This window comes from Pseudophryne corroboree, chromosome 1 (genome assembly GCF_028390025.1).
Source record: "Pseudophryne corroboree isolate aPseCor3 chromosome 1, aPseCor3.hap2, whole genome shotgun sequence".
Taxonomy (NCBI): domain Eukaryota; kingdom Metazoa; phylum Chordata; class Amphibia; order Anura; family Myobatrachidae; genus Pseudophryne; species Pseudophryne corroboree.
Window position 1 is genome coordinate 1,147,294,959 of NC_086444.1, and position 22,621 is coordinate 1,147,317,579.

At 45.6% G+C, this 22,621-nt stretch overlaps 1 protein-coding gene across 3 annotated transcripts in view; it reads left to right on the forward strand.

Moving 5' to 3' along the window:
• The window catches only part of MFSD10 (major facilitator superfamily domain containing 10), a 112,677-nt gene that overhangs the window by 49,649 nt on the left and 40,407 nt on the right, over nucleotides 1-22,621 (forward strand). For all 3 annotated transcript variants that reach the window (XM_063924418.1, XM_063924400.1, XM_063924409.1), the window contains one exon: nucleotides 4,132-4,243. In XM_063924418.1, the coding sequence (XP_063780488.1) occupies nucleotides 4,132-4,243 (112 nt within the window). The remainder of the gene's footprint in view (nucleotides 1-4,131; nucleotides 4,244-22,621) is intronic.

Consider the following 22,621-nt stretch of genomic DNA (forward strand, 5'->3'; position numbering starts at 1 on the left):
AGGAGGTTACCCTATAAGATATGGTCACACACTAGGGCATTATATTGCGACCAGCCGTTGCTTCGGCATGGATGTGCAGTGCTCCCGCTGCGTGGTCAGATTCCCTGTCGGAAAATAACTATGGATAGGGACAATATTTTGCTGAAAATAGAGCATATAAAAGACGTGGTCTTATACATGCGTGATGCACAGAGGGATATTTGCCGGCTGGCATCAAAAATAAGCGCTAGGTCCATTGCCGCCAGACGGGGGTTATGGACTTGACAATGGTCAGGCGATGCCGACTCGAATCGGCACATGGAAGTTGCCCTATAAGGGGGTAAAACTGTTTGGGGATAGTTTTTCAGACCTCGTTTCCACAGCTACTGCTGGGAAATCGATTTTTTTTTTGCCACAGGCTACCCCACAACAAAAGAAAGCACCGTATCATCAAGTACAGTCCTTTCGGCCCCAGAAAAGCAAGAGGGCTAGAGGCTCATCCTTTCTGCCGAGAGGCAAGGGTAGAGGAAAAAGCTGCAGCACACAGCTAGTTCCCAAGAGCAGAAGTCCTCCCTGCGTCCGGTAGGTCCACAGCATGGTGCTGGCGCTGCTCAGGCGGACCCGGGTACGGTGGGGGCCCGTCTCAGATATTTCAGCGGACAGTGGGCTCTCTTACATGGATCCCTGGGTCCTTCTAGCAGGATCTCAGGGGTACAGGCTGGAGTTCGAGACGTTCTTCCCCCCGCCGTTTCCTAAAATCTGCCTTACCGGCACCTCCCTCTGACAGGGAGATTGTGTTGGTGGATATTCAACACTATAATCACAACAAGTGATTGTCAAGGTACCCCTCCTTCAGCAAGGAAGGGGTTACTATTCCACAGTGGTTGTGGTACTGAAACGGTTCGGTGAGACCCATCTTGAAATTAAAATACTTGAACTTTTATATCAGAAGATTCAAGTTCAAGATGGAATCGCTCAGGGCGGTTATTACGAGCCTGGACGAGGGGGATTACAGGGTCTCCCTGGACATCAAGGATGCGTACCTGCATGTCCCCATTTACCCCCCTCACCAGGAGTACCTCAGATATGTGGTACAGGACTGTCACTATCAGTTCCAGACGCGGCCGTTGGAGTTGTCCACGGCACCGAAGGTCTTTATCTAGGTAATGGCCGAAGTGACGATACTCCTTCGCAAGAAGGAAGTTTTTATTATCCCGTACTTGGACGATCTCCTGATAAAGGCGAGGTCCAAAGAACAGTTGGTAGTGGGGGTAGCAGAAGTGCTACAACAGCACGACTGGATTCTCAATATTCCAAAGTCACAGCTGGTCCCGACGACACGTCTTCTGTTCCTGGGAATATTTCTGAACGCAGACCAGAAAAGAGTGTTTCTTCCAGTGGAAAAAGCCGAGGAGTTGTCATCTCTAGTCAGAGACATCCTAAAACCAGGACAGGTGTCGGTACATCAATGCACACGAGTCCTGGGAAGAATGGTAGCTTCGTACGAAGCATAATTCCATTCGGAAGACTCCACGCAAGGACGTTCCAGTGGGACCTGTGGGACTAATGGTCCGGGTCCCATCTACAGATACAACAGCGGATAACCCTGTCAGCAAGAAACAGGGTGTCGCTGCTGTGGTGGCTGCAGAGGGCTCATCTACTAGAGGGCCGCAGATTCGGAATACAGGACTGGGTCCTGGTGACCACAGATGCCAGCCTTCCGGGCTGGGGTGCAGTCACACAGGGAAGAAATTTTCCAAGGAGATTTCGCTTCACATAAATATTCTGCAGCTAAGGGCCATTTACAATGCCCTAAGCCAAGCAAGGCCCCTGCTTCAGAACCAGCCGGTACTGATCCAATCAGACGACATCACGGCGGTCGCCCATGTAAACAGACAGGGCGGCACAAGAAGCAGGATGGCGATGGCAGAAGCCACAAGGATTCTCCGATGGGCGACCTACACCCAGGAGAATGGGGACTTCATCCAGATGTTTTCCAAATGCGGGTAAACCGTTGGGAATGACCACGGGTGGACATGATAGCGTCCCGCCTCAACAAGAAGTTGAAAAGATATTGCGCCAGGTCAAGGGACCCTCAGGCGATCGCTGGGGACGCTCTAGTGACACCGTGGGTGTACCAGTCGGTTTATGTGTCTCCTCCTCTACCTCTCATACCCAAGGTACTGAGAATAATAAGAAGGCGAGGAGTGAAAACCATACTCGGGGTTCCGGATTGGCCATGAAGAGCTTGGTACCCGGAACTTCAAGAGATGCTGGCAGAGGACCCTTGGCCTCTGCCACTCAGACAAGACCTGCTGCAGCAGGGACCCTGTCTGTTCCAAGACTTACCGCGGCTGCGTTTGACGGCATGGCGGTAGAACACCGGATCCTAAAGGAAAAGGGTATTCCGAAGGAAGTCATCCCTACCCTGATCATAGCCAGGAAGGATGTCACCGCAAGACATTATCGCCGCGTTTGGCGAAAATTTGTTGCTTGGTGGGAGGCCATGAAGGCCCCGACGGAGGAATTTCAACTATGTCGATTCCTGCACTTCCTGCAAGCAGGGGTGACGTTTGGGCCTCAAATTGGGGTCCATCAAGGTCCAGATTTCGGCTCTGTCGATTTTCTTCCAGAAAGAACTGGCTTCACTGCCTGAAGTTCAGACTTTGGTTAAAGGAGTACTACATATTCAGCCTCCTTTTGTGCCTCCTGTGGCACTTTTTGGATCTCAACGTGGTGTTGGATTTCCTAAAGTCGCATTGGTTGAGCCACTTAAAACCATGGAGCTAAAGTATCTCGCGTGGAAAGTGGTCATGCTGTTGGCCTTGGCCTTGGCCGGGCGTGTGTTAGAATTGGCGGCTTTGTCATGTAAAAGGCCTTATCTGATTTTCTATATGGATAGGGCAGAGTTGAGGACTCGTCCTCAGTTTCTCCCGAAGGTGGTCTCAGGTTTTCACTTGAAACAACCTATTGTGGTGCCTGCGGCTACTGGGGACTTGGAGGATTCCAAGTTGCTGGACGTAGTCAGGGCCCTGAAAATTTTATTTTTCCAGGACGGCTGGAGTCAGGAAAACTGACTCGCTGTTTATCCTGATGGCACCCAACAAGCTGGGTGCTCCTGCTTCTAAGCAGTCTATTGTGCGCTGGATTTGTAGCACTATTCAGCTGGCGCATTCTGCGGTAGGATTACCGCAGCCTAAATCAATAAAAGCCCATTCCACAAGGACGGTGGGCTCATCTTGGGCGGCTGCCCGAGGGGTCTCGGCTTTACAACTTGCCGAGCAGCTACTTGGTCAGGGGCAAACACGTTTGCAAAATTCTACGAATTTAATACCCTGGCTGAGGAGGACCTGGAGTTCTCTCATTCGGTGCTGCAGCGTCATCCGCACTCTCCCGCCCGTTTGGGAGCTTTGGTATAATCCCCATGGTCCTTACGGAGTTCCCAGCATCCACTAGGACGTCAGAGAAAATAAGAATTTACTTACCGATAATTCTATTTCTCGTAGTCCGTAGTGGATGCTGGGCGCCCATCCCAAGTGCGGATTGTCTGCAATACTTGTACATAGTTATTGTTAACTAATCGGGTTCTTGTTGTGAGCCATCTATTCAGAGGCTCCTCTGTTATCATGCTGTTAACTGGGTTTCATATCACAAGTTGTACGGTGTGATTGGTGTGGCTGGTATGAGTCTTACCCGGGATTCAAAATCCTTCCTTATTGTGTACGCTCGTCCGGGCACAGTATCCTAACTGAGGCTTGGAGGAGGGTCATAGGGGGAGGAGCCAGTGCACACCAGATAGTCCTAAAGCTTTCTTTAGATGTGCCCAGTCTCCTGCGGAGCCGCTATTCCCCATGGTCCTTACGGAGTTCCCAGCATCCACTACGGACTACGAGAAATAGAATTATCGGTAAGTAAATTCTTATTATTTAGTATTTTCAAGCAACAGCCTCGTTTGTATGTACTGTATATTGCAGTAACATTCTGGGTGCACTCCTGATAAATTGGGGAAGCTAAAAGAGGCTCTGGATTCATGGTCGGCTGCTCCTGGGTGCACACACAAGTACTGAGGTCTATACTCTGGAACATGATGTATGGCTCTGTATGTATCGCTGACTGTGACATACCAGTAACACATTATATGTTTATACCAAGGTCTGAAGAGCCTCCGAGCCCTGGGTCTGGTCTACTTCCTTTACCTCTTCTTATTTTCCGGCCTCGAGTACAGCATCAGCTTCCTCACCCACCAGCGCTTCCAGTTCAACAGGTGAGACATATGCTAGCAGGTGGAATTCCTGGCCTGTGAAACAAATGGGGTGCAGATGTGGGTGTATGTATAGGAATTCCTGGCATACAGTATAACGTGCGGATAAGTTATAGGAAAATCCCAGACCACTTATGGGAGGCGTATATATGCATCGTTGTAATTTGCAGGCTTAAGTTGTGCTGGAACACAGTTGCGTTGCTTCTTTTCATTAGCGTTATCATTTAAGCATCATTTTCAATGTCCTTCCAGCCCATATCATAAGAGTTTGATGTCTGCTCTATCCGCGTTCCACTTCCTGTATCTGCGGATGTAGCACTGACAACATATGTGAAGGCTTCTATAGAGTTACGTGTAGGATACAATTTTCAGGAGCTAGCCACCCGCAGCAGCAATTCTGTATATTAGATTATATATTCAGTGGCCTCATATTTTGGGCTCTTACATACTGTAGCAGTCATTTCTAGTATAGCTGTGTGCACAAATGGTTTTGATGTAAAAATGTAAGTAGTGTATAGAAGAATGGACTGTACAGTTTAAGTGCATTATCCAACCTCTAATGCAGGAACTTGCTGCTAATGGGTTCTCTTTATTTCGTTTTTGTCCCTGACCACTATGTACAGCATTTAAACGGAGTGCTGCATGTTTCTAATGCAGAGCGCACCACGTTTAGAATGGGAATATATATATATATATATATATATATATATATATAGTCTTTTGAAAAAAGAGGGCACTCACCAAATTTTCATAAAAGAAAGTCAGAAGATCATTTATTGGTACATCCGTAGGTCGACGTTTCGATCATATTAGAATGATCTTTGTCAAGACAACAAAAACAGTGTTGTTGGTGACAGGGCACCAGAAGCAGCATGTTCAGCAAGCTCACATATACAGATATTTATACCATCACCAATCTGAGTAGGCCAAACACACCCACATATGTCACTTCCTGTCAATCCAGAAGTAATAATGAAACATAGTAATAATGAAACAGGAAGTGCACTTCCGGTTTGACCTGATTAGAGGTTTAAATACATTTTTAATGTGCCTGGTGCCCTCGTTTTTGCATGTAGTGCTGAATATAAGTGCACACTCTCTTTGAGATTGTCCAATTGATACTTGTGTGAGTTTGTTTGTACGTAATGTTTCATTATATATATATATATATATATATATATATATATATATATGTTGAGTGGTAAGGCCTGCTCTCAAAGGCGTAGATTTTGAATGAAGTGTTTGTTTCTCCATTCTGCTGATGTTTCCCTGTATTTATAAACAAAACAAATATAAACAAATGTAATCTTTATTAATATGCTCACATTCATCAAAGAAATGGTGATTTCTCATAATTCAGCCTTACGGTGCATACACACTAGACGACGTCTCTCTACGACGAGTGACGTCGTCTAGTGTTTCCCCTCCCATATCACTCAGTGACGTCACACAGCGGCTGGACGACAGTTCAGATTGACCATGCATGGACCACCGACACTGAGGGTCGTTAACGACCCTCTGTGTCGCGCATCGGTTGTCGTCACCGGCATACACACTTGCCGAGAAAGTGAACGACGTTGCTAAGGAATGGTAAAAATGAGCAACGTCGTTCATTTTATCGGCAGTTGTGTGCGGGAGAATTGAAAACCCCAGTGGTGCTGTGTTTCACTGTAAGGAGAGGAAATGAGACGGTGTGAGTTCTATTGTCTTTTTTCACCCCCAGGGTTGACGAGCTGAAATGCATGAAAAGTGACCTATTTGGGTGCCCAAAGGGGACTTTTCGCGTTGCGCCCATTCATTTAGTCAGGTTTTCCACTTTACACAACTGATGTAGGCACGATCAGCGCAATAACGGGACATTTGAATATTGCCCCGTGATCTACCGTTACTTTAGATGGGAGATTGGGTGTGATTAAACAATTCAATCCCCTACGTTTACAAATATATATATATATATATATATATATATATATATAAGCAATGTAATGAGGCGGCACTCCGGAGACTTTTCAACGACTTTAATCAGGTGATCTACGTTTCGGGGACGCAGCCCCTTCGTCAGGATAAGTGTATGTGACAAAAAACAGTGTTTAAATACCTATGGGAAGATACTCACACCCGCCGCCTCCAGCCGCGTTGCCCGGTTTCCGGCCGCGTCCTCCCGGTCCCACCGGAAATGACGTCTTGCCGGCCCGTCCAGCTTACGCGTTGTGGCTATGAGGAAGAGAAACCATAGCAACACATAAACAATAAACAATAATGGTAATGTGCCTCCTTTCAGCCAATGCATCATACAAAAAAACAACATAAGTGAATAAATAAGACGATCTGATCCATCTATAAGAATAAAACATAAATATAAATACATCTTATGGTAATCAGAGCGATATAAATGTGCAACAAAGATCATATTAATGCAACAGGCCGTAAGATGCACACTAAAATCATGTCTAATAACAAACTAAATGTGAAAATAATATTTATATATATATTAGTGACATAAAAACTAATATAAGTGACATGATAAAATTTAATTTAAATCCATAAGGCTTTCACACTATTTTAGTTGGGATAAAACCAGTGTATATAATATCTATACTGGCCAAACGACTGTTCATAAAAAGCATCTTAAATTAAGGGCTTCATTAAGCCCTTTGGGAGCAAGTGTGCCTAATGTGTGAATCCAACGTGACTCAAGTTGTAGGAGTTTTTTAGATCTATCTCCACCTCTTAGAGATTTGGGAACCTGATCGATAATTTTATAACGGAGAGTAGCCATATTGTGTTGTTTTTTGGCAAAGTGACGAGCTACTGGCTGCTCGCTATCACCAGCTTTTATGGCTTCACGGATGGCATACCTGTGTTGGGCCATCCTGATCTTAAAGGTACAATCCGTCTTGCCCACATATGATAACCCACATGGGCATGTAAGCAAATAGACCACAAATTTCGATTCACAGGACAAATACTGTTTGATGTTATAAGAAATCCCAGTATGTGGATGCAAAAATTTCGTGCCTGGTGTCATATAACTGCACGTTGTGCATCCACTACACCGGTAACATCCCGCTTTTCTGCTAAGGAAATGTTCCTTAGTCACATTAAATTGAGAGATATCGGTTTTCACGACTATATCTCTAATACTGCTGTTATTGGAATAACTGGGTAATAATTTAGAATGGAATGCCTCACCCAACCCCTTATCAGTAGCCACAATGGGCCAGATTTGTTTGGTCTTTTTAGTCAAATAATGGCTACTAGAATTAAAACGGGTAACCCAGGGAAATCTACCCTGTAACTGTTTAGGGGGTTTTTGTTCCAATAGTTGATCTCTTGTGAGACTCAAAGCCCTCTTTCGCGCTGTCATCAACAGTTTAATTGGATAACCTCTATCGAGGAATTTAAGGGTCATATTATGTAAGGCTTGATCCCTCTCCTGTGGATTAGTCGTGATCCGACATACTCTTAAATATTGGGAGAACGGTAGGCTGTGAATGGTAGATCTAGGGTGGGAACTATCATATCTCAACACATTATTCCTGTCTGTAGGTTTCACAAACAGTGATGTGTTGATCATCCCATCAACAAGCGTTATGCAGACATCCAAAAAATTAATGGTTTTACCATCAATTGTTAAAGTTAATTTAATGGGACTATCAGTGGCATTATGTATATCTACTAGTGTTTTAAGGTCATCACCATTATCCTTCCAAAATATAAGGATGTCATCTATATACCGAAAGTAAAGATTTATCCTATCACATATTGCACTATTGTGTAAAAATAAATCATTCTCAACCTCCCACATATATGAGTTGGCGAAGGATGGTGCCACCGCCGATCCCATCGCGCAACCTGTGCGCTGTAGGAAAAAGATCTTATCAAAAAGAAAATAATTGTGGGTAAGGGAGAATTCTAGCAATGCTATGAAAAAATTGATATCAGGACCTTTATACAGTGGGTTATTAGTAATAAGCCTCCTGACAGCTTGTAGCCCCGCCCCATGCGGTATGCATGTATACAAGCTCGTAACATCTATAGTGGCGAGGCTAGTCTGTTCAGATAATTTACCCATATCTAGGAATTTCCTGAGCAACATAGATGTATCCTTTAGATGTGTGCTAGTGTTCTGGATACATGGCTGTAAAAAAGCATCACAGTACACAGACAAAGGCTCACATAACGACCCCCTGGCCGAAATAATCGGTCGTCCCGGAGGATCCAGGGGATTTTTATGTACCTTAGGGATTATATAAAACACAGGTACAACCGGAAAATCACTAGACAAGGCTTTACATACAGGCTGAGTAATGATACCTTGGTCGACTGCATCTTTAAGCATACTGTCTAATTCTCTCTTAAATTGCCAAGTAGGATCTTGACTTAGTCTACCATAGGTATCAGTATCAGACAATAATCTTACACATTCAAGTTTGTATTTATCAGTATCAAGAACAACTAAAGCACCCCCCTTGTCCGCATTCCTAATAATGATGTCTTGTCTCTTACCGAGACTTTTCAGGGCTGCAGATTCTTCCCGGGATATATTAGAGCATGTTTTCTCACACGCTTCATCCCCCATTCCCTCCATCATTCTACTAAAAGTTCTGATAGACGGATTTTGTGACATGGGTTCAAATGTGGATTTCTTTAATTTCTTTAGCTGTACTGGAATGGTAGATTCGATCAACGGGGTAGAGTTCAAATTCTTGTTGTAATACTCCTTTAGTTTGAGTGACCGTGTTAATCTATATGATTCGATCTTCCACTGTAACGGGTCCACCGAACTGGTAGGTATAAAAGACAGACCTTTACTTAACACCTTAATTTCTATAGGTGTCAATATTTTGGTTGAAAGATTGATAATCAATTGCGACCCCTCCTCGGAGGTTTTGTCCCTGCTTTGGGACCTGGCTTTCCTCCACGTCTGCCCCCCTCTCCTCGTGGGCGCACCTCGCGGCCTGCCAGTATGGCCCGGGTGCGTACCCCTAAAGGGGCGTCTTGAGTCTGCTGGCCATTTTTAGACAGAGTCTCATCAGCATCACTGGCCGACGTACTAGAATATTGCTGTCTTGATTGTCGTCGCCTATATTGTTGCTGTCTCAGTGGGTTCTGTCTGGGGTTACTGCTGTTAAGCCATAGGTATACTCTATGTTGCGCATAGTCCTGCTGAACACGTACTAATTTTTGCTTTTTGAATTTAATAAGATCAGCCGTATATTTTTCCAGATCACTATTTAACTTAGAAAGCCAGTCAGGTGGAGAGAGTTCAGTGATCTTATGCTCTAATTCAAAAGCTGCTATTTTTTGCTTAGCATTATTCATTTCACGTGCGGACTCCTCGATCACTAACAATAGTAAATCCATAGAACATTTATTTAGGATCGAGATCCATTTTTTGCAGAACGTTACGTCATATCTCCCTATCGTAGGCATATTATGTATGCGAAACCCACGAGGTATCTGCTTGGCTCTAAAATAATCTGATAGGGTCATGCCATGATATTTAAAGTCAATCTCTCTTTTATGTAGTTTAAGCAATTCTTTGTAAATGTCTTCACTGGTATTAACAGCCACTGAATCAAATGCCGGAGTTTTAAATAGGATGTTCTCCGCCTCTGCTTCACTGAAACTTAGTGTGTCAGAATTATCACACTGTAGAAAGTGCATTGCGCCCTCCAACAAATGTTCACTTGTGTCTGCCATAATGGATGGTTAAAAGTGATATAGTGCTGTGATATAAGTGCTTGTGCTGAAGTGCTCCGCAAATCCAGTGCGGTATGCGGGTGAGCTGATCCCACGGTGTAAACAGGGGTTGGTATGGTGCCTTGGTCTAAACCACAAAAACTCCTGCGAGTGATGTGTGGTGTATACAACCTGCACAATGACCCGGCACTCCTGCGGTCCCCTCCGCCTGCAAACAGCTGCTCCTGGTGCCCTCCTCGTGGAGAAAGTACTCCGTCATACAAGCAATGTAATGAGGCGGCACTCCGGAGACTTTTCAACGACTTTAATCAGGTGATCTACGTTTCGGGGACGCAGCCCCTTCGTCAGGATAAGTGTATGTGACAAAAAACAGTGTTTAAATACCTATGGGAAGATACTCACACCCGCCGCCTCCAGCCGCGTTGCCCGGTTTCCGGCCGCGTCCTCCCGGTCCCACCGGAAATGACGTCTTGCCGGCCCGTCCAGCTTACGCGTTGTGGCTATGAGGAAGAGAAACCATAGCAACACATAAACAATAAACAATAATGGTAATGTGCCTCCTTTCAGCCAATGCATCATACAAAAAAACAACATAAGTGAATAAATAAGACGATCTGATCCATCTATAAGAATAAAACATAAATATAAATACATCTTATGGTAATCAGAGCGATATAAATGTGCAACAAAGATCATATTAATGCAACAGGCCGTAAGATGCACACTAAAATCATGTCTTACCATAAGATGTATTTATATTTATGTTTTATTCTTATAGATGGATCAGATCGTCTTATTTATTCACTTATGTTGTTTTTTTGTATGATGCATTGGCTGAAAGGAGGCACATTACCATTATTGTTTATTGTTTATGTGTTGCTATGGTTTCTCTTCCTCATAGCCACAACGCGTAAGCTGGACGGGCCGGCAAGACGTCATTTCCGGTGGGACCGGGAGGACGCGGCCGGAAACCGGGCAACGCGGCTGGAGGCGGCGGGTGTGAGTATCTTCCCATAGGTATTTAAACACTGTTTTTTGTCACATACACTTATCCTGACGAAGGGGCTGCGTCCCCGAAACGTAGATCACCTGATTAAAGTCGTTGAAAAGTCTCCGGAGTGCCGCCTCATTACATTGCTTGTATGACGGAGTACTTTCTCCACGAGGAGGGCACCAGGAGCAGCTGTTTGCAGGCGGAGGGGACCGCAGGAGTGCCGGGTCATTGTGCAGGTTGTATACACCACACATCACTCGCAGGAGTTTTTGTGGTTTAGACCAAGGCACCATACCAACCCCTGTTTACACCGTGGGATCAGCTCACCCGCATACCGCACTGGATTTGCGGAGCACTTCAGCACAAGCACTTATATCACAGCACTATATCACTTTTAACCATCCATTATGGCAGACACAAGTGAACATTTGTTGGAGGGCGCAATGCACTTTCTACAGTGTGATAATTCTGACACACTAAGTTTCAGTGAAGCAGAGGCGGAGAACATCCTATTTAAAACTCCGGCATTTGATTCAGTGGCTGTTAATACCAGTGAAGACATTTACAAAGAATTGCTTAAACTACATAAAAGAGAGATTGACTTTAAATATCATGGCATGACCCTATCAGATTATTTTAGAGCCAAGCAGATACCTCGTGGGTTTCGCATACATAATATGCCTACGATAGGGAGATATGACGTAACGTTCTGCAAAAAATGGATCTCGATCCTAAATAAATGTTCTATGGATTTACTATTGTTAGTGATCGAGGAGTCCGCACGTGAAATGAATAATGCTAAGCAAAAAATAGCAGCTTTTGAATTAGAGCATAAGATCACTGAACTCTCTCCACCTGACTGGCTTTCTAAGTTAAATAGTGATCTGGAAAAATATACGGCTGATCTTATTAAATTCAAAAAGCAAAAATTAGTACGTGTTCAGCAGGACTATGCGCAACATAGAGTATACCTATGGCTTAACAGCAGTAACCCCAGACAGAACCCACTGAGACAGCAACAATATAGGCGACGACAATCAAGACAGCAATATTCTAGTACGTCGGCCAGTGATGCTGATGAGACTCTGTCTAAAAATGGCCAGCAGACTCAAGACGCCCCTTTAGGGGTACGCACCCGGGCCATACTGGCAGGCCGCGAGGTGCGCCCACGAGGAGAGGGGGGCAGACGTGGAGGAAAGCCAGGTCCCAAAGCAGGGACAAAACCTCCGAGGAGGGGTCGCAATTGATTATCAATCTTTCAACCAAAATATTGACACCTATAGAAATTAAGGTGTTAAGTAAAGGTCTGTCTTTTATACCTACCAGTTCGGTGGACCCGTTACAGTGGAAGATCGAATCATATAGATTAACACGGTCACTCAAACTAAAGGAGTATTACAACAAGAATTTGAACTCTACCCCGTTGATCGAATCTACCATTCCAGTACAGCTAAAGAAATTAAAGAAATCCACATTTGAACCCATGTCACAAAATCCGTCTATCAGAACTTTTAGTAGAATGATGGAGGGAATGGGGGATGAAGCGTGTGAGAAAACATGCTCTAATATATCCCGGGAAGAATCTGCAGCCCTGAAAAGTCTCGGTAAGAGACAAGACATCATTATTAGGAATGCGGACAAGGGGGGTGCTTTAGTTGTTCTTGATACTGATAAATACAAACTTGAATGTGTAAGATTATTGTCTGATACTGATACCTATGGTAGACTAAGTCAAGATCCTACTTGGCAATTTAAGAGAGAATTAGACAGTATGCTTAAAGATGCAGTCGACCAAGGTATCATTACTCAGCCTGTATGTAAAGCCTTGTCTAGTGATTTTCCGGTTGTACCTGTGTTTTATATAATCCCTAAGGTACATAAAAATCCCCTGGATCCTCCGGGACGACCGATTATTTCGGCCAGGGGGTCGTTATGTGAGCCTTTGTCTGTGTACTGTGATGCTTTTTTACAGCCATGTATCCAGAACACTAGCACACATCTAAAGGATACATCTATGTTGCTCAGGAAATTCCTAGATATGGGTAAATTATCTGAACAGACTAGCCTCGCCACTATAGATGTTACGAGCTTGTATACATGCATACCGCATGGGGCGGGGCTACAAGCTGTCAGGAGGCTTATTACTAATAACCCACTGTATAAAGGTCCTGATATCAATTTTTTCATAGCATTGCTAGAATTCTCCCTTACCCACAATTATTTTCTTTTTGATAAGATCTTTTTCCTACAGCGCACAGGTTGCGCGATGGGATCGGCGGTGGCACCATCCTTCGCCAACTCATATATGTGGGAGGTTGAGAATGATTTATTTTTACACAATAGTGCAATATGTGATAGGATAAATCTTTACTTTCGGTATATAGATGACATCCTTATATTTTGGAAGGATAATGGTGATGACCTTAAAACACTAGTAGATATACATAATGCCACTGATAGTCCCATTAAATTAACTTTAACAATTGATGGTAAAACCATTAATTTTTTGGATGTCTGCATAACGCTTGTTGATGGGATGATCAACACATCACTGTTTGTGAAACCTACAGACAGGAATAATGTGTTGAGATATGATAGTTCCCACCCTAGATCTACCATTCACAGCCTACCGTTCTCCCAATATTTAAGAGTATGTCGGATCACGACTAATCCACAGGAGAGGGATCAAGCCTTACATAATATGACCCTTAAATTCCTCGATAGAGGTTATCCAATTAAACTGTTGATGACAGCGCGAAAGAGGGCTTTGAGTCTCACAAGAGATCAACTATTGGAACAAAAACCCCCTAAACAGTTACAGGGTAGATTTCCCTGGGTTACCCGTTTTAATTCTAGTAGCCATTATTTGACTAAAAAGACCAAACAAATCTGGCCCATTGTGGCTACTGATAAGGGGTTGGGTGAGGCATTCCATTCTAAATTATTACCCAGTTATTCCAATAACAGCAGTATTAGAGATATAGTCGTGAAAACCGATATCTCTCAATTTAATGTGACTAAGGAACATTTCCTTAGCAGAAAAGCGGGATGTTACCGGTGTAGTGGATGCACAACGTGCAGTTATATGACACCAGGCACGAAATTTTTGCATCCACATACTGGGATTTCTTATAACATCAAACAGTATTTGTCCTGTGAATCGAAATTTGTGGTCTATTTGCTTACATGCCCATGTGGGTTATCATATGTGGGCAAGACGGATTGTACCTTTAAGATCAGGATGGCCCAACACAGGTATGCCATCCGTGAAGCCATAAAAGCTGGTGATAGCGAGCAGCCAGTAGCTCGTCACTTTGCCAAAAAACAACACAATATGGCTACTCTCCGTTATAAAATTATCGATCAGGTTCCCAAATCTCTAAGAGGTGGAGATAGATCTAAAAAACTCCTACAACTTGAGTCACGTTGGATTCACACATTAGGCACACTTGCTCCCAAAGGGCTTAATGAAGCCCTTAATTTAAGATGCTTTTTATGAACAGTCGTTTGGCCAGTATAGATATTATATACACTGGTTTTATCCCAACTAAAATAGTGTGAAAGCCTTATGGATTTAAATTAAATTTTATCATGTCACTTATATTAGTTTTTATGTCACTAATATATATATAAATATTATTTTCACATTTAGTTTGTTATTAGACATGATTTTAGTGTGCATCTTACGGCCTGTTGCATTAATATGATCTTTGTTGCACATTTATATCGCTCTGATTACCATAAGATGTATTTATATTTATGTTTTATTCTTATAGATGGATCAGATCGTCTTATTTATTCACTTATGTTGTTTTTTTGTATGATGCATTGGCTGAAAGGAGGCACATTACCATTATTGTTTATTGTTTATGTGTTGCTATGGTTTCTCTTCCTCATAGCCACAACGCGTAAGCTGGACGGGCCGGCAAGACGTCATTTCCGGTGGGACCGGGAGGACGCGGCCGGAAACCGGGCAACGCGGCTGGAGGCGGCGGGTGTGAGTATCTTCCCATAGGTATTTAAACACTGTTTTTTGTCACATACACTTATCCTGACGAAGGGGCTGCGTCCCCGAAACGTAGATCACCTGATTAAAGTCGTTGAAAAGTCTCCGGAGTGCCGCCTCATTACATTGCTTGTATGACGGAGTACTTTCTCCACGAGGAGGGCACCAGGAGCAGCTGTTTGCAGGCGGAGGGGACCGCAGGAGTGCCGGGTCATTGTGCAGGTTATATATATATATATATATATATATATACATACTGCTAAAAAAAAATAAAGGGAACACTTAAACAACACATCCTAGATCTGAATCAATGAAATATTCTTATTAAATACTTTGTTCTTTACATAGTTGAATGTGCTGACAACGAAATCACATAAAAATTATCAATGGAAATCAAATTTATTAACCCATGGAGGTCTGGATTTGGAGTCACCCTCAAAATTAAAGTGGAAAAACACACTACAGGCTGATCCAACTTTGATGTAATGTCCTTAAAACAAGTCAAAAGGAGGCTCAGTAGTGTGTGTGGCCTCCACGTGCCTGTATGACCTCCCTACAACGCCTGGGCATGCTCCTGATGAGGTAGCGGATGGTCTCCTCCCAGACCTGGGATCTCCTCCCAGATCTCCTGAACTAAAGCATCCGCCAGCTCCTGGACAGTCTGTGGTTGGTGGATGGAACGAGACATGATGTCCCAGATGTGCTCAATTGGATTCAGGTCTGGGGAACAGGCGGGCCAGTCCATAGCATCAATGCCATCATCTTGCAGGAATTGCTGACACACTCCAGCCACATGAGGTCTAGCATTGTTTTGCATTAGGAAGAACCCAGGGCCAACTGCACCAGCATATGGTCTCAGAAGTTGGTCTGAGGATCTCATCTCGGTACCTAATGGCAGTCAGGCTACCTCTGGCGAGCACATGGAGGGCTGTGCGGCCCCCCAAAGAAATGCCACCCCACACCATTACTGACCCACTGCCAAACCGGTCATGCTGGAGGATGTTGCAGGCAGCAGAACGTTCTCCTTGGCGTCTCCAGACTCTGTCACTTCTGTCACATGTGCTCAGTGAGAACCTGCTTTCATCTATGAAGAGTACAGGGTGCCAGTGGCGAATTTGCCAATCTTGGTGTTCTCTGGCAAATGCCAAATGTCTTGCACGGTGTTGGGCTGTAAGCACAACCCCCACCTGTGGACGTTGGGCCCTCATACCACCCTCATGGAGTCTGTTTCTTATCGTTTGAGTAGACACATGCACATTTGTGGCTTGCTGGAGGTCATTTTGCAGGGCTCTGGCAGTGCTCCTCCTGTTCCTCCTTGCACAAAGGTGGAGGTAGCGGTCCTGCTGCTGGGTTGTTGCCCTCCTACGGCCTCCTCCACGTCTCCTGATGTACTGGCCTGTCTCCTGGTAGCGCCTCCATGCTCTGGACACTACGCTGACAGACACAGCAAACCTTCTTGCCACAGCTCGCATTGATGTACCATCCTGGATGAGCTGCACTACCTGAGCCACTTGTGTGGGTTGTAGGGAAGTCATACAGGCACGTGGAGGCCACACACACTACTGAGCCTCATTTTGACTTGTTTTAAGGACATTACATCAAAGTTGGATCAGCCTGTAGTGTGTTTTTCCACTTTAATTTTGAGAGCGACTCCAAATCCAGACCTCCGTGGGTTAATAAATTTGATTTCCATTGATAATTTTTGTGTGATTTTGTTGTCAGCACATTCAACTATGTAAAGAACAAAGTATTTAATAAGAATATTTCATTCATTCAGATCTAGGATGTGTTATTTTAGTGTTCCCTTTATATTTTTGAGCAGTATATATCTATATCTATATCTATATCTATATATATATATATATATATATATATATATATATATATATCCAAAATAGGACCCCGGCACTCAGGTCTTACGTGTCACCTTGCTCGGGTGCATTCCCATCCGTCTAATTCCTGCTGTATATAATCCATATATTGGGCGGCACTCAGAGACTTTCACACGCTGGTTGAACAGTGAACAAGCCCCGCAGGGCTGCTTTAATGTGACGTTTCGGGGTACAAATCTGAGGAAGGGGATCTTTGTACCCCGAAACGTCACATTAAAGCAGTCCTGCGGCGCTTGTTCACTGTTCAACCAGCATGTGAAAGTGTCTGAGTGCCGCCCAATATATGGAATATATATATATATATATATATATATATATATATATATATATATATAATCTCTTATACGTTGCTATAGAAACTATGTGGTGCCTTAAAAATAAAAGTTAATACTGCAGAAACGAACACTTTATCCTCCATATCTAGTGCGCAGCGTAGCAGGTGAGCCGTGATAATCCGAGAATGTTACTCGGAGCACACGTCTGGCTTGGGCTGAGCTCGCAACCCTGCTTTGTGCACGCTTAGCAGAAACACAGATCTGCAGTCAGCCCTTTCCTTACATTCCATTTCATGTGAGTGCTGGTGACAGAATGGGTAAAAGACGTATGCTTAACACAAATGCACAGCTCCTCCTCCAGCAGTAACTCAGTGTATCTATCTCACTTATACAAAGTACTGTGGCAATGCTACAGCAGACTGGGTGCTAGTGATGATGTAGGTCACACTTCATAGCTACGGGAACGAACATTGTTCTTCATTCCTGATTACAAGGGCCCTAGGAGACTGGGCTCAAGCTGTCTCTGCCGCATCAGTTGCTGTGCAGATGAGTGCAGCTGCTGGTCCTCTGCCTCACATGCTGCACACACAACCGACTGGGCACAAGGCAATTTGAAGTGGCATTTGGTGCAGGCCTAGCCCTTGACGTACTACTTTCCCCAGACAGGGAGAAATTAAGGGAGGTGGATTGCTCTATACTGTAAATATGGGGGCTTGTACATGGTCCCTATATACTGTACCTCTTATACGTGTGTAGGGGCTGTTGGGTCTATACGGCCATTACCAAGAGAGGTCTATTTTTGGAACCGGTGAGTGCCATGACTATACCTCTTTAATCCACTAGGGCATACCTGTCACATGTCCTGCGATCGGAATGCTAAGACAATGGGGGTCATTCAGAGTTGATCGCAGCAGCAAATTTGTTAGCAGTTGGGCAAAACCATGTGCACTACAGGGGGGACAGATATAACATGTGCAGAGAGAGTTAGATTTGGGTGGGTTATTTTGTTTCTGTGCAGGGTAAATACTGGCTGCTTTATTTTGACACTGCAATTTAGATTTCAGTTTGAACACACCCCACCCAAACCTAACTCTCTCTGCACATGTTACATCTGCCCCACCTGCAGTGCACATGGTTTTGCCCAACTGCTAACAAATTCGCTGCTGCGATCAACTCTGAATTAGGCCCATTGAATCCCGAGTTTCTCTGACGTCCTAGTGGATGCTGGGGACTCCGTAAGGACCATGGGGAATAGACGGGCTCCGCAAGAGACTGGGCACTCTAAAGAAAGATTTAGGACTATCTGGCGTGCACTGGCTCCTCCCCCTATGACCCTCCTCCAAGCCCCAGTTAGATTTCTGTGCCCGGCTGAGCTGGATGCACACTAGGGGCTCTCCTGAGCTCCTAGAAGAAAGTATAATTTAGGTTTTTTATTTTACAGTGAGACCTGCTGGCAACAGGCTCACTGCACCGAGGGACTAAGGGGAGAAGAAGCGAACCTACCTAAGTGGTGGTAGCTTGGGCTTCTTAGGCTACTGGACACCATTAGCTCCAGAGGGATCGCACACAGGACCCGACCTCGTCGTCCGTTCCCGGAGCCGCGCCGCCGTCCCCCTTACAGAGCCAGAAGCAAGAAGGTCCGGAAAATCGGCGGCTGAAGACTTCTGTCTTCTCCAAGGTAGCGCACAGCACTGCAGCTGTGCGCCATTGCTCCTCATGCACACCACACACTACGGTCACTGATGGGTGCTGGGGGGGGGGGGGGGCGCCCTGAGCAGCAATATTAACACCTTGACTGGCAAACTGACACCATATATAGCCCCAGGGGCTATATAGGTGTATATTAACCCCTGCCAGAAATATTAAAATAGCGGGAGAAAGCCCGCCGAAAAAGGGGCGGAGCCATCTCCCTCAGCACACTGGCGCCATTTTCCCTCACAGCTCCGCTGGAAGGATCGCTCCCTGGCTCTCCCCTGCAGTCCTGCACTACAGAAAGGGTAAAAAAGAGAGGGGGGGCACAAATTAGGCGCAGTATAGTAATATATATGCAGCTATAAGGGGAAAACACTCTTTTATTTATAGGTGATATCCCTGTGGTATATAGCGCTCTGGTGTGTGCTGGCATACTCTCCCTCTGTCTCCCCAAAGGGCTTTGTGGGGTCCTGTCCTCTGTCAGAGCATTCCCTGTGTGTCTGCTGTGTGTCGGTACTGCTGTGTCGACATGTATGATGAGGAAAATGATGTGGAGGCGGAGCAAATGCCTGTGAATGTGATGTCACCCCCTGCGGGGTCGACACCTGTGTGGATGGACTTATGGAAGGAATTACGTGACAGTGTCAACTCCTTACACAAAAGGTTTGATGACATAGGACAGCCGGCTACTCAGCTTGTGTCTGTTCCAGCGTCTCAAATGTCATCAGGGGCTTTAAAACGCCCGCTACCTCAGGTGACAGACACAGATGTCGACACGGATACCGACTCCAGTGTCGACGACGATGAGACTAGTGTACCCTCCAATAGGTCCACCCGTTACATGATTGAGGCAATGAAAAATGTTTTACACATTTCTGATAATACCCCAGGTACCACAAAAAAGGGTATTATGTTTGGTGAGCAAAAGCTACCTGTAGTTTTTCCTGCATCTGAGGAATTAAATGAGGTGTGTGAGGAAGCGTGGACTTCCCCCGATAAGAAATTGATAATTTCTAAACGGTTATTGGCAGCGTACCCTTTCCCGCCAGAGGATAGGTCACGTTGGGAAACACCCCCTAGGGTAGATAAAGCGCTTACACGCTTATCAAAAAAGGTGGCACTACCGTCTCCGGATACGGCCGCCCTAAAGGAACCTGCTGATAGAAAGCAGGAAACTACCCTTAAAGCTATCTACACACACACGGGCATTATATTGCGACCAGCGATTGCATCGGCTTGGATGTGCAGTGCTGCTGCTGCGTGGTCAGATTCCCTGTCGGATAATATTGATACCATGGATAGGGACAATATTTTGCTGACGATAGAGCATATAAAAGACGCCGTCTTATACATGCGTGATGCACAGAGGGATATTTGCCGGCTGGCATAAAAAATAAGCGCTATGTCCATTGCCGCCAGAAGGGGGTTATGGACTCGGCAATGGTCTGGCGATGCCGACTCGAAACGGCACATGGAAGTTTTGCCCTATAAGGGGGTGGAACTGTTTGGGGAGGGTCTTTCGGACCTCGTGTCCACAGCGACTGCTGGGAAATCGACCTTTTTGCCACAGGCTACCACACAGCAAAAGAAAGCACCGTATTATCAGGTACAGTCCTTTCGGCCCCAGAAAAGCAAGAGGGCTAGAGGCTCATCCTTTCTGCCGAGAGGCAAAGGTAGAGGGAAAAAGCTGCAGCACACAGCTAGTTCCCAAGAGCAGAAGTCCTCCCCCGCATCCGGTAAGTCCACAGCATGACGCTGGGGCTGCTCAGGCGGACCCGGGTACGGTGGGGGCCCGTCTCAGAAATTTCAGCGCTCAGTGGGCTCTCTCACAAGTGGATCCCTGGGTCCTTCAAGTAGTATCTCAGGGGTACAGGCTGGAATTCGAGACGTCTCCCCCCCGCCGTTTCCTAAAATCTGCCTTACCGGCAACTCCCTCTGCCAGGGAGGCGGTGTTGGTGGCTATTCAAAAACTGTATTCACAGCAAGTGATTGTCAAGGTACCCCTCCTTCAGCAAGGGAAGGGTTACTATTCCACAATGTTTGTGGTACCGAAACCGGACGGTTCGGTGAGACCCATCTTAAATTTAAAATCCTTGAACACTTATATCAAAAGGTTCAAGTTCAAGATGGAATCGCTCAGGGCGGTTATTGCGAGCCTGGACGAGGGGGATTACATGGTCTCTCTGGACATCAAGGATGCAAGAACTTTTCAGTGGGATCTGCTGGACAAATGGTCCGGATCGCATCTTCAGATGCATCAGCGGATAACCCTGTCTCCAAGGACAAGGGTGTCTCTTCTGTGGTGGCTGCAGAGTGCTCATCTACTAGAGGGCCGCAGATTCGGCATTCAGGACTGGGTCCTGGTGACCACGGATGCCAGCCTTCGGGGCTGGGGTGCAGTCACACAGGGAAGAAATTTCCAAGGACTGTGGTCAAATCAGGAGATTTCGCTTCACATAAATATTCTGGAGCTAAGGGCCATTTACAATGCCCTTAGCCAAGCAAGGCCCCTGCTTCAAAACCAGCCGGTACTGTTTTAATCAGACAACATCACGGCGGTCGCCCATGTAAACAGACAGGGCGGCACAAGAAGCAGGAGGGCAATGGCAGAAGCCACAAGGATTCTCCGGTGGGCAGAGAATCATGTGTTAGCACTGACAGCAGTGTTCATTCCGGGAGTGGACAGCTGGGAAGCAGACTTCCTCAGCAGGCACGACCTCCACCCGGGAGAATGGGGACTTCATCCAGAAGTCTTCCAAATGCTGGTAAACCGTTGGGAAAGACCACAGGTGGACATGATGGCGTCCCGCCTCAACAAAAAGCTAAAAAGATATTGCGCTTTAAGGGACCCTCAGGCGATCGCTGTGGATGCTCTAGTGACACCGTGGGTGTACCAGTCGGTTTATGTGTTTCCTCCTCTGCCTCTCATTCCCAAGGTACTCAGAATAATAAGAAGGCGAGGAGTGAAAACTATACTCGTGGTTCCGGATTGGCCAAGAAGAGCTTGTACCCGGAACTTCAAGAGATGCTTGCAGAGGACCCTTGGCCTCTGCCGCTCAGACAAGACCTGCTGCAGCAGGGACCCTGTCTGTTCCAAGACTTACCGCGGCTACGTTTGACGGCATGGCGGTTGAACACCGGATCCTAAAGGAAAAGGGCATTCCGGAGGAAGTCATCCCTACCCTGATCAAAGCCAGGAAGGATGTCACCGCAAAACATTATCACCGCATTTGGCGAAAATATGTTGCTTGGTGTGAGGCCAAGAAGGCCCCAACGGAGGAATTTCAACTGGGTCGATTCCTGCATTTCCTGCAAGCAGGGGTGACGTTGGGCCTCAAATTGGGGTCCATTAAGGTCCAGATTTCGGCCCTGTCGATTTTCTTCCAGAAAGAACTGGCTTCACTGCCTGTAGTTCAGACATTTGTCAAAGGAGTTCTGCATATTCAGCCTCCTTTTGTGCCCCCAGTGGCACCTTGGGATCTCAATGTGGTTTTGGAGTTCTTGAAATCACATTGGTTTGAGCCACTTAAGACTGTGGATTTGAAATATCTCACGTGGAAAGTGGTTATGCTGTTGGCTCTGGCTTCGGCCAGGCGTGTGTCAGAATTGGCGGCTTTGTCCTGTAAAAGCCCTTATCTGATTTTCCATATGGATAGGGCAGAGTTGAGGACTCGTCCTCAGTTTCTCCCGAAGGTGGTATCAGCTTTTCATTTGAACCAACCTATTGTGGTGCCTGCGGCTCCTAGGGACTTGGAGTATTCCAAGTTACTGGACGTAGTCAGGGCCCTGAAAATTTATGTTTCCAGGACGGCTGGA